Source organism: Vitis vinifera, chromosome 1 (assembly GCF_030704535.1).
Source record: "Vitis vinifera cultivar Pinot Noir 40024 chromosome 1, ASM3070453v1".
Lineage (NCBI taxonomy): Eukaryota > Viridiplantae > Streptophyta > Magnoliopsida > Vitales > Vitaceae > Vitis > Vitis vinifera.
In genome coordinates, this window is record NC_081805.1 from 2,944,926 (window position 1) to 2,958,174 (window position 13,249).

At 30.9% G+C, this 13,249-nt stretch overlaps 1 protein-coding gene across 1 annotated transcript; it reads right to left on the reverse strand.

The window, feature by feature from the left end:
• Window positions 1-5,708: 5,708 nt before the first annotated feature.
• On the reverse strand, window positions 5,709-10,326 carry LOC100245583 (aluminum-activated malate transporter 9). The gene is made up of 6 exons (XM_059737992.1): window positions 9,578-10,326; window positions 9,322-9,459; window positions 8,973-9,242; window positions 8,732-8,868; window positions 8,489-8,635; window positions 5,709-6,558 (listed from the first exon to the last, which is right to left on the reverse strand). The coding sequence occupies exons 1-6, from the start codon at window positions 9,924-9,926 to the stop codon at window positions 5,992-5,994; spliced, it is 1,608 nt and encodes a 535-aa protein (XP_059593975.1). The 5' UTR covers window positions 9,927-10,326; the 3' UTR covers window positions 5,709-5,991.
• Window positions 10,327-13,249: the final 2,923 nt, after the last annotated feature.

Here is a 13,249-nt window from a genome sequence, read left to right on the forward strand (position 1 = left end):
ATAATTAAACCATTCATATTTTATTTTTATTTTTAAAAATTAATTAAAACAATTTTGTACATATTCTCAAAAAATTATTCTGAACAAAGAGTATTAAAAAAATTTAAAAATAATTTTTTGTTTTTAAAAATAAAAACAATTTTAAAATTACACAATCAAACAAACTTTTTATTTTTATTAAAATTTCAATTTATATTTTTAATATAGTATTATGATTTATTTTATTTTCATTTCTATTATCATATCATATTTTCATTCCTAATTTTTTATTAAAAATGATATTTTTGTATATCGAAATTTAATTTATTTTAGGCTGTTGGAGTTGACTCCTATTCTACCACATGAGACCCTCTTTATGAGTGAATTCATAGACATTTAAGGAAGTTAGGAAAAGGTTGTTATTAATAATCGGTCCTTTTAAAAGAAACTTTAGGAAAAAATAAAAAGGAAAAACATTTTCCATATAACCGATTGATAGGTCCTTTTTTGTTGGAAGAAAATATGGACGGTGATTGACATTAATTACGTCATTTAAAAAAATAAAAAATAAAAACAAAATATCCTCCAAATGTGAACAAATTCTTTGTCAATAATTGTGATTTTAGGTATCAACAACCTTTCAATGGGACTGGGACTGGGACACAAGGCATGTACCCACGCTAGGCTAGTCTGGTGACGTTATGCATATTTGTATGTTATTGTTTTTAATGTTTATATATATATATATTATTTTAAAATTTTGAAATAAATAAAATAAATTTAGTGATTTTATGATGATAAAATATTATAATATATTTCATTAAATTTTCATTTCATTTTAGGTGTATGTTTTTAATAGTAAACCATAATTACTCTATATTTATGTCCCTTAATTCACTAAAATATTTATTTTTATCATGATTTAATCTATTAATGCTAAATATAAAAATATAAATATTTTTTTATCTTATTTATATATATACTTTTTAACTTTTTATAATTACTTTTAATGTTTGCAATATATTGACTATATATTTAAAATATTAAAATAAATCATTGGTTAGACTTCATGATACATAACTTTTTATAATTTAATGATTGGTACGAGTTAAACGATTAGCCGAGATATTGATGGTTATTTTCACCCATGAAAGAAATACGTAAAAAACGAAAATATCTTTGTCTAAAAATAAAGTAGAAAATAAAAGTGTTATTAGACAAAATTTGCATTAGCGAGATATTCATTTTTTTGTTTTTGATATAAAATAAGACTTTTAGATTAGCTTCAAAGATGTCTAAAAATCTCGATTGATTATTTCACTATCGATTTTCTCGTTTTAAATCGTGAATAAAACTATGAATACAAGTATTGACCCTTATTTGCTAAAAGGCTTGCCCTTATTTGCTCCATTCATTGTGACTCCACTTGTTTATAATTTATCCATAAGTTAGTTCCTTGCAATTGGTTTACCAATCTTTAACCCTCATTAATTAAGAAACTTCCATATTTTTTTCATGCATATGACTTGTCGTGTAGCGAAGAATCGACTCTATCTAACCATGCATTTGAAATATAAAATAATAAATTATATTAATGAAAGCTGTGTGCCATGTCACATAACTTAAAAAACCATCAAAGATTAGGTAGAGGCATGTCATCCACATTCCCATTCCACGCTCATTCCAAAACCAACCACCGCCATCCATATCTTAATTTAACTTTTTTTTTAAACAATCTAAATTCTATACTATACTCAAACATCTAATAAGTTATTTTGTTGAGATTTTTTATTAAAAAAATATATATATAGAGGGTTCACGTTGGTTTTAAAAAAAGTTTATTGGCTAAATTAAAATATGATAAAAAATATAAAGGGCCTTTTTGTAATTTACCCAAAAATTTATTAGATATAAAGTAACTTCATTTATAAGTGAAACTAGTTACAAAGTATTATTTTTTTGTCTTTTATTATTAATTTTTTTTTAAGTTGTAACTTATTTAAAATTAATTAGATGAGTATAAAAACTATTATTAAACTTTATGAAAATAAAAATTACGATGGGAATAAATATATATAAAGAAAGAAGAGTAGAGGTTAGTTTGTAAGTGATTTTGAAATGAGTTATAAGTATTTTTTTTATAATTTATTTTTTAAAAATTAATTATAATTATCTACACTCAATCATATAAATATTATATGTTTTGAGCCTAAAATGATCTTACGGATTTAAAACGTACCTATATAATTAAAAAAAGAACGATGTTTATATAACATTCACAACACATCTTTTTTATGTCATATGGATTGTAAGGCTAAATAGACAAATATGAGATCAAATAAATCTTGAAATCGGAATAAGGGATCAACTTTAATATCATTTATAACTACTCGTACCTACTCGTATAAAAATTGTCTACACCCTTACTATTTTAAAACGTATTTACATAATTAAGAGATATCATACTTTAGAAACTTTCTCTGCATTTCTCAATTTTTTAAAAAGAATTGTGGTCCCTCCCATATCGATTCCAAGATAAATTATAAGGAAAATTAAACATGTTTTTAATGAGTTAACGTCCATACATCTGTGAATTAGATTGGCCTTGAATTACGAGCCTACCAGGGAGAGCTTTGGGGGAGAAATATAAGCCAGAACCCTTCACGTGACTGAATCTACCCGTCCTCATCTAATCCCACGGGACACATCACTTGGTCACGCGTGTTCTCCTGCTTTTCCTCAAATTGCGAAACTTTTCAATGATGGTGCCTGGTTTTTTTTCCTGTCGTGATGATTCATAAATAGTGGGTGTCAACGTTATACTAAGTTCTGTCCGCTCAGCAATCTTAATGGATTAATTAAAATTATTATACATTTACTAAAATAATTAAATAACACTATTAAAAAATAAAAATAATAATTTAAACCAATGAGTTAGATAAAAAAAAGAAGGCATTTTAGAAAGTTCACATGGATATTGCCTACCATGTATTTAACCTGTTTAACAGTCTATTAAATCATTTCAAATTAATCTCTTTATGACCCAACTCATTAATTTTATATATCTATAAATATAAAAATTTAAAATAATTTTTAAACTATGAATATTATATAATTAAAAAATTAAATAACTAATTAAGGAAATTTTTTTATGGATTTGATAATAAAGATTAAAAATATTTTACAATAAAAATATTAAATAAAATAATAAATAAATATTTACTTTTTGTATTATAAACATATTATAATTAAAAAGAATTATCAAGTGTTTGAGTGATACGTGTTCATTTGGATGCCCTTATTCCTCTAAATATAAAAATAATAATAATAAAATCTATATAGAAAATAGAACACACAAAAATATAGATTTTTACCTTCTATTTTTAAAATTATTTTTAAAAAATTTAAATTTGAGATAGTAATTTTTTTTAATACCCCAATCTTTTAAAATAATTTTAAAAATCATTTTCATATAATTATTTAGTATTCCTTATATCTTATATAAAAATTAATAATATTTTTTAATTTTAAAAATAAAAAATAAAAAGTGTATACAATCAAACATCAAAATTAATCGATAAAGATGAGTTGTGCCTAATGGGTGGTTTAACTTCCATTTTTTTTTCTTAAAAACAACTCATTTAAGTTATTTGATTTACATTTAGATAAGAAAATAGAACAACCTTATTGATATCTTATTGTTTATCAATCTAAATAAACCTTCTTTTAAGTGCATTTTGTTCCTAAAATTACAATAAATTATATGCTTAAAATCAACATCTAAATGTATTAAGATAAATAATTTTTATATTAATCCTTATTTGATAGAAAATAATTTAAAATATTTCTAAAAATATTAAAATGATAGAAATTATTATAATAAAAATTTATCATTATCATTCTTGAAATAATAATTTTTATCTTTATTTCATATAATTAAATTAAAATATTTTAAAATAAAATATGGTTAGATTATTATTGTGTGAGTGAGATGAGAGTAGTGACAGGTGGGACATTGATCGATAGTTGTGGTGGCAACCACACCAGGGGCATGGTGTTGAACAAGACAAAACATGAAGCAGAGTAAATGGGATGGGTTGAGGATAAGCGAAGAATAATTTTTTTTTTCATTAAAAAATGGTAAAATGTTTTGATTTTTTTTTATATAATAAAAAATATTTAAGAATAAGTAACAAGTCAAATAAAAAGTTAAAAATAAATGATTTAAAATATGAAAATAAATTACTTTTATAATAAGTTAAAAAACAAACCAAATATATGCTTATATCAAATTAAATAAATATATTTTTAATATAATTAAATATTTATAATATAAAAATTAATTTTTTGCATCCTTGAAATGGATTTGAGTCTCATGATATATTAAATCTAAATTAATAAATTTTTTAAACATAATCCAAGTGAGAGATTAAAAATCCATCACACACAAAAAATAAATGCTCGATTCGGATTCACTTTTTGCTTTTTGTTTTTAAAAATAAAAAACATGTTAAAAAAATATAGATTTATTTTTAAAATCACATTTAAAATATTTTATTTTTTAGTGTCTTGAGATCTTGAGTGATTGAATACTGACATGATACAAACACCACCATGCAAATTGCAACCCCTAATCAAAGGAGCACCGCTGGACAAATTGCGACCCTAAATCAAATCAGTACGACCCGTAAAATGATGTCATCTCACCCTCCAATCCTTCTGCGACGCGGTGAGTTGGGTTGAAAATTGAACTTTAAATGAGCACAGAACCTGGAGAAGGGCCAATGGGAAACAATGGTTGGGCACTGAAAAGCGTGACCACATGACTGCGATCCAACCAATTGAAAGCGCCTAGGCATCCTTACGAGGATTGGATTTGGCTGGATGCGTAGAAGCCACGTGAAGCTCACAAGTGCCATCATCATAATTCATAAGCTTTGCTGAAAACAGAAAAATGCCAGTCTGGAGAAGAGTGGGTCATTCTCCTTCTCTACTTGCCACCACATCGGACCAGGATCACATGGTTTAATACTTTTCTACCAGCGTAACTAGTAGTCTAGTACAAGCACAGAAATAGAAAGAGTCTTGATTTGAGAAAGCAAGAGAGATGTTGTGAAGGTCCACTTGTATCCTGTTAGAAATATTTCTTTACAGGATGATGAATTAAGCCACTCGGCCACACAGCATGCAAATTTTTTTGGTGTTTGGACAGGGTTAATTACAAGAGCAATGTTAAGGGAAAAAACTAAGGTAACTGTAGCATTCAACTCCTAATTTTCACGGCAGAAAATATATAAAAAATTTACATCATTAGATAAAAGGAAAAATAATGAAACTAAGGTATAAATGAATGAAATTGAAGAACAAAATAACAAGTACGAATAATAAAACCTAAATACACATGTAAAAGAACATAATTAGTCACACCGAACCCAAGTGTTAAAAGACTATTCAAAATTAAAAGGTTCTGTAATTTCTTTTATCGAACATTAATATTTTAAAGTAAAATGTGTTAAGAATACTATCAAAAGTTTAAAATTCAACAAAATGTAAAAATTTATTACAGAGCTACACCCATCATAAATCCAGAAATTTATGAAGGGGTTGCCCTTGGCCAAGTTCAGTTGTTTTAAACCACTTTTGGCATGTGTTTGCTTATTAATTGCCTAAGAAATTGAGGGATGATTAGGGCTTGTATCACCCTCATTGTGGGACACAAGTCACACAACTAGGTAAACTGAGGAATCAAAGTTGCTAAGTGGAAGGTTTTGTCCAGTTTCAATACATATATGTTCCCTAATCTTATACACTTCAAAAAAAAGTGGTACATAGCCCTTCAAGAGAGTTTGTTTTCAGTTGAAAACAGAGAAAAGGCCAAGTGGATTGCAGCATCTCAATTCCCTTTTACAAGATCACAGTTTCCAAGCCTTGATCAAATGATCCTTCTGAATGACTTCTCCATGATTTCTTGCCAAATATTTTGAACCGGATGAATCCCAGATGTCAGTTAGTTCACCTGGGTTTTCTAAATTCTGCTTTCTCACTTAGTTCTTGGAAGGAGTCAACAACATTTTGGAGCCTGGCAACAAATTCAATGAGAAGTGAAACAAATGTGGCCAACGACAAGGCACTTGCACTTTCATAAGTTCTAATTTCATCTTCCCTAATGACTGCATCAGCAATGAATGAAGGACGTGAGGGCCAAGGGGATTGTTTCCTAAACACGTCACCGGAGGGCGGCCAAGCTAGGAATGACCTTATCTCAAGCACAGTTTCACTAAGGGACTTAGACCCCAACTTCACATTTTCATTATCCTTCACATCCTCAAGGTTCACAGGATCTTCCACCTCTCTAGTCCGTCCAATCAACCAGCTCTCTGAATTTACTAGCAGATATGACCTCTGGTCTATCTTCTTTTGCAGCTGCTCTGCTGCCTCATGCACCTCTTTAAGAATGTCTCCAGGGCTTAGTTTTTCCATCTTCTCTACTTTGTTTGCGAGCTCGCGTAGAACTTTAGCACCTTCTGTACCAACTCTCTGAAGCTCACTTTGAAAGACCAGTCTCCTCTCTGCAGGGGCCTGGAGATAAATGGATTGCCTTTTAACTTCCATTATTCAATAAAATAACCAAATGATAGCAAAGATCTTGCAATGGCTAGCCTCAAACAAGCATGTAGTATGTAAACATGGATCAAATTTTTATGGGAAACCATTTTCTACAAGTATAATTCCAAACACAGAGTCTACTAGTGTCCTGGGCCATTATAAACAGGGGAAATAATCAGACTGAAGTCACCCACTTTTAAGACACCGGAGCCATGTTTGTAAAAACCTTGAAATTTTGAAGGGTCAACCCAAAGATGAGTTGTTTGATATGTACCTTCAAAAACTATGAAGGGTATTAAGTGGTGGCTGTAAAATGAAGTTGTCTTAAGGCCAATGAAGATTTGGTGTCTCACCCAAATCTGAATTTTCTCTGGGAAGTGGAGAGGTTACTAGAGCTCAGAAACTGAAAATTGAAAATTCACTTTAGTAACTAGAACCAAGACAGCTGTAGGGGCATAAAAAGAGGTACGTCTAACTCTCATCTAAGAGTGTCCAAACATGTAATCAAGGATGAGAGAGGTCAGACAAGATCAAGCAAGGAATGATCTGCAACAAAAGGACAGAACACATTGCCCTAGAAAAGAAGATTCTCTAAGTTAGAAAAAAGAGAGATTTACATTTGAAGCAAGGAAAGTAATAAATCAAAGTTCGCACAAATCCCAACAATGCCAAGAATTGAGAAGAAGTAGGTCACAATCATAACCATACCAGAAAAGGTACTCAAGGAAGGGGCTGCCTTCATATATATTTAGTCAACTACGACTTACAGGTGGGTCAACTTTGCACAAGACCGACCTCCTCATGTACAAGCATGGGCCATCGCTGTAGTATAGACCTCCGACCTAAGGCTCTCAAATGTGCTTTCGAGCAGATAAATTCAACTTTCATCAAAACCTAAAAGTCTTTCACTACATGAAAAGATGTTCAAACCAGATCTTTCCTACAATCTCAACTTCAATCAAAGGCTGAATAAAGAGAATTCCAAACCAAAACTGCAGAAGTAAAACTAAACCCGAAATCAAACTGCAAAACTAAACCCTCAAATAGAGACTACCTCTTGAAATGGTTTTTAAGGCTTTCAGTCGATTTTGAGCTAATTATTAAGTTAGGAAAGACTCAAGTCAAAATTATGCTTAATTAAGTGAGAAATATGAATGTACTACCATGCAAGCAGAGCACTGCTATTCCCAAACATCTTATACACAAATAAAAGCATGTACAACCTCCAACAATTTCAGACATAACTAGCCCTTGCCATACAAAAAATTAGCAAATCATTCAGCTTGGTTGCTAGCACATGAACTGTTTCAAAGTAGGTAAGACAAGTTTTGAATTAAGACAACAAAAAACCCTTGCTAGATTACTCAAAACAGCCCGAAGACCCAAAGAATGAGAATTGAATATACATCATTAACCAACAATCCACTGGACTCAACTTAAGCTCAGTCTGTGCCCCGTAATCAGAGCCAAAAGGATCAATTTAAGTGGGCTCATTCCTGAACTACTCTCCAAAGAGTCGAGCCATGGGGAAACCAGGTCTCTTAATCACCATGAAAGTACAAGCTTAGGAAAATGATGTAGATCATCATATGCATAACCCTAGTAAGTCAAAGGAGGGGGGAAGGGAAGAGTTCACCATATTTACTAATTGTCTAATCATACTGAAAAAATTTTGCTTCTTCAAAAGCAAAGTCAAGTTTAACGTGGAATACTACAAAAGGTTTTTCAGGCTGCTATGACCAAACAGGGCAACTCATCTGCAACTTCCAGAGATGTTTGCCAGTACAAAAATTTAAGGAGATAAGTTTTTAATTTTTGAAAGAATAAAGACAAAAATGAAACTTGCAAACTGATTTACATTAACAAGAATAAATCATAGTATTCTACTGGGAAAAAAAATCACCTGAATTTCAGAAAGAATGCATCCGTGCAGCGCCATAACCATGAATGCACAATGCCTCAATGCACCGCTTAATTTGACATAGTTTTTCCAAGGATAGTTAAACATTCTATACCGGCCATGAGGCGGTTCCCAGATGGCAAACCCCAACTGCACAAATGAGAATGAGAAAAAACCATCACAACTCCTGCATTTTTGCCTAAAGACCGAAAGGGATAAATAAATCCCATATGATTAATCATATACCAGAGTAGCCTCCCGGCTGGTAGATTCCACAACTGATCGGTAGCCATTGGATAGTGGGTCATCAGAAGCTTGGTGGGTATGTATTTTTTGGGGAACTCTCTCATATTGGACACATTTAAGGTACCCATTAACACATCCTAAACAGAAACTTGAAGGAATTACTCGAGAAAGTGAAAATGATGGAGCAAATAACAGTGATTCAACTAAAGAATTTCCTCTGCAGATGTAAAACTCAACCAACCTTCCAGAGAAGTAGCGACTCCCTTGAAATTCTTCACAACCAAGCTGTGTAGATCCTCCCCTGCCCATATGGGGTAAAAGCATATGTTTACGATGAAACAAACACCACCACCAACTGCAATTAGCACTAATCGGATTACAACTGCCTGATTATATTCCCTAGTTCTGTTCCCGGCCATCATTAGGATGCAGTATGTCATAATGAACACTCGAAATCCATACTCATAAGGCGCCATTGTTGGGTATAGTTTCAAATAGCTTGTGAAAAATCCTAACAACAAGAGAAAAGCAGTTAGAAATTGGGAGAAAAGAGCATAAAAAGAGAACCAACTTCGTTTGATTTGACAAACCTGTAATGAAAATGCTTATAACGATCACCACTTCTTCACATGGTCCTGCAAGCACGGATAACTCAGCAAAGCCAAAGGCAAGTATTCCAGCGCATAGTGTCCCCAGCCCGCGATTAAAACCTTTAATAAAGGTTGCTCCTGCAGAAGAAAATGGAAATCAAAAGGAACAAAATTGAAGGAAACTCAACTCATTAATATATCTGAATCACAAGAGACAGAGAAATCCAGTTATGGATAGATGGAGAATGACTAGTACCTATGCTGAATTCAAACATCACAATGACTGTGAGAATTGCCCAGATTGAGTACTGCCCAACATCAGCTGGTTCCTTCCAGAAAATGAGCAGGGATACAAGAGACAATGCCAGTCCCATTTTCATGGCAAATATGATTTTCCGAGGATCAGAGCGACCCATTTCCCATGCTTTCCATGAAACATCTTGAACACTATTCCAGAAGTTCTTGAGTTTTTTCAGCAGCCAACTGAAAGAAATGCGTCCACTTCCTTCCTCACCATCAACTCCATCCAAGCTGCCTATCAGAGGCAGCCTTTCCTTACTCTTGTCAACAAAACCATTATTGAACATCACCATTTTCATTACCATTTCTTCCTTCTACCGTTCTTCACTGAAAAACAGTCCATTGGAAGCCATAATTTTCCGAGTAATCAAACAAAAGAAACTACTTAAGCAGAGAGAACCTTCTGTGAAAATAAAAGCCAAAATGCTCTGGACACGTGCAGGAACATGTTCAACAAGACACAAAAAATTAAAGAACGAATGATTTTAATTTTCGTTTTCAAAGCTAACAATTAGGCTGCTTGTGAACGTGACAAGCCAATGAACCATCTCTTCACAAATGGAAAAAGAAGCAGAAGAGCAGAACAAATTAATGCTTTTATACTAAATTCGACTTCTGTTTTGCAAAGCGGAGAGTGGAATCAGCAGTGTGGAATCTGGACCAATGGAAGTAGAAGAAGCTTCGTCTCATACCTCAAGGTGTACTAGTGTGCTGCACCTTCTCGGATTTACCTTCCTTAGCGTGGTTCTGCAGGTAACTATGATTTTATTTTAATCAGGATAAAGTAGATGCCCTCATGTTTTATAAATTTCAAATTCTTTTTTATGTTTATGATCTCTCTTGAAGTAATTCATGAGAAAATTTTAGATTTAAATTTTTTTGAGAAAAAAAGAAAAAAAGAAAAAGAAAAAAATAGATAAAAACAAAACCCATTTTAGTCATTTTTGTTTTTAATGATATTTTTACTAATTTTATAATAAATTTGTTTCTCATACAAATTGTATAAAATCGGAATACTTTGATTTTTTTAAGACAAAAAATATCTAAATTTTTCAAAAATAAATTTAGTTTTATTTTGTTTGAAAAAGTAGGCGTGAGTGGTGAAACAAAAATCAAGGTCAAAAGGCAAAAAGCTATTTGTGTGTGTGGTATAACAGTTCGTGTGAAAAGTATTTTTAAAAATAATTTATCCAAAACCCTTATTTTTAAAACGGAGAATTATGTTCCCACCTCGGATTTTTTAAAAGGGAGAATTATATTTCCACCTCAGCTCGGTTGGATAATTGAATTAAGGTCCTCCTATGATCCTATTACCCATAATTAAATTCAAAACCCAAGAAAAGAATAGAAATTGAGAGGAAGGATATTGTTTTTAAAAAATCCCTAAAATACCCTTAACTATCAAATGAAAAAGTTATCAGCCACTCGTACATTTCTCTTTTCTTTCTTTGACTTTTTCACCCTTCTCTCACTTATTTATTAGTGGGATCAAGTTAAATGATTTACCAATTATTTTTCTCCAACAAATTGAACATGAAAGATAAATAGTTAAAAATTATTATTGTCAAATGCATTTTGAAGTAAATAATTTTTAAATACCTTATCAAATATTTTTTTTTTCAAACTTACATAATATATAATAAATATTATTATTTATTGCAAACTTATATTATTTCTTATATATATTAAACAATTTTTAAACATCTCATAAAATATTAGTATTCTTTATTTGTTCTAACTTGCAAATTAGACATTATTAAATTTTTTTTTCAAACTTATAAAATATATAATAAATATTTTTTAAATACCTTAGCAAAATTTTTTTTTGTTTCTTACTTAAAAAATAATAAATATGTTGTATATTATTTCTCATTGGTCTTAATGGAATAGTTTGGTAAAAAAACAAAAAGAGAAGAAAAAAAAACTATTGATAATCGTTCTAATGTCAAACTCAAGTTGATTAAAAATCATATAAAACCTATTAGGAGTCTTGTACACCCTTGTACACTTGACACATTTCCCCCGTACAATTAGTGTAATATTATACAGTGGTGCAAATTTCATTTCCCTCCTAATTTATGTGTCCATGTAGGTGTATTAAGCATGTTTTTAATCATTTGGTTGAGAAAATTGTGGATGACTTATGGTTAAATTTTTTTCCCCCGACATCATTATTGGGGAAAATATTAGAATTTTCATATGAAAATTAAATAAAGTGTATGACATGAGTATAAATTATTGGGCGACAAGGAAAATAAAGAAGTAATTCATAATCGATTGAAAATTTTCACAAATACTAGTATTGTACATCCTTATACACTTAGTATATTTCCCTTGTACAATTAGTGTAATGAGTATACGATTCTTGGGTGACAAGGAAAATAAAGGAGTAATTCACAATTGATTGGAAATTTTCACAAATACTAGCCTTGTACATCCTTGTACACTTAATATATTTCTCTTGTACCATTAGTGTAATACTCTTGTACAGTTAATGTAACACCCTTGTACAGTGGTACAAATTTCATATTCCTCATAAATTATGTATCCACGCAAGTGTGTTAACCATGTTTCTAATTGTTTGGTTGAGAAAATATTGGATGACTTTGGGTCAAATTTTTTTCCCTAAACATTATTACTAGGGAAAGTATTGAAATTTTTATGTGAGAGTTAAATAAAGTGTATGACATGAGTGTACAATATGTTGGCAACAAGGAAAGTAAAATGGAGTGGTTCATAATTGATTGAAATCTTTCACAAAAGGTAGTCTTATACACCCTTATACATTTAGTACATTTTCATTGTATAGTTAGTGTAATACCCTTGTACAATGACACAAATTTCATATCTCTCTAAGTTATGTGTTCACATAGGTGTGTTAATCATATTTTCAATGGTTTGGTTGAGAAAATGGTGGATGACTTAGGGTCAAATTTTTTTCTCCAAACATCATTACCGTAGAAAGTATTAAAATTTCCATGTGGAAGTTAAATAAAGCGTATGACTTAGGATTAAACTCTTTTAAGTCTTTTAATTATTTTTGTGAAACCAAGGTTTGGTTAATCTTGATTTTAATGATAACAAAACAAGGTTTAGAACTAATGATCATATTTCAAGTGTGATTAGGCAAGACGACTTCCAAAGTGGCAATCTAAAGATAAATCAAACCAAGGAGAAATCATGAAGAAGAAGACCACCTCAAAGAGAAGAGTTTTTCAAGACCAAAGCTTTTTAAGGTCTCTTTGTAAGGTTGTTGGTGCACTAGGACTTTTATGCATTTTATTCTTTATTTATGCACCAAAATCATCCAAGAGTAATATTGTTTTAAATATCTTAAGAATTTGATGATTTCATGTTTTCAACTAAAACCTTGTTGTAGACCCCCATTTAGGCACGGGTCACTTTTTCTCTATTTGTTTTTGCAGATCACATTTTTAGCTAGGTGTCACTATCCCAACGGGCCACGTGTCATATCCTTAGTGGTCATAAGGAATCAACCTCGCTTTTTGAAGATGCAGTAGGACTTTGACACGTGGAGGAACTTTTTGAAGGAGGGTCCCGTAGGCTGAAAAGGTGGTTGTAGAAGGAGTGGAGCAGAAAAAGGTGGCTGCGGCAGAGATCATTGAAA

What these genes read in the sequence shown, in the direction of transcription:
- LOC100245583 (XM_059737992.1), bottom strand. Translation starts at nt 9,926, where the DNA reads ATGGTAATGAAAATGGTGATGTTCAATAATGGTTTTGTTGACAAGAGT. An exon ending in TATAAGCATTTTCATTACAG is followed by an intron (nt 9,243 to 9,321) that starts GTTTGTCAAATC and finishes TCTTGTTGTTAG; the next exon opens with GATTTTTCACAAGCTATTTG. An exon ending in AGTCGCTACTTCTCTGGAAG is followed by an intron (nt 8,869 to 8,972) that starts GTTGGTTGAGTT and finishes GTTTCTGTTTAG; the next exon opens with GATGTGTTAATGGGTACCTT.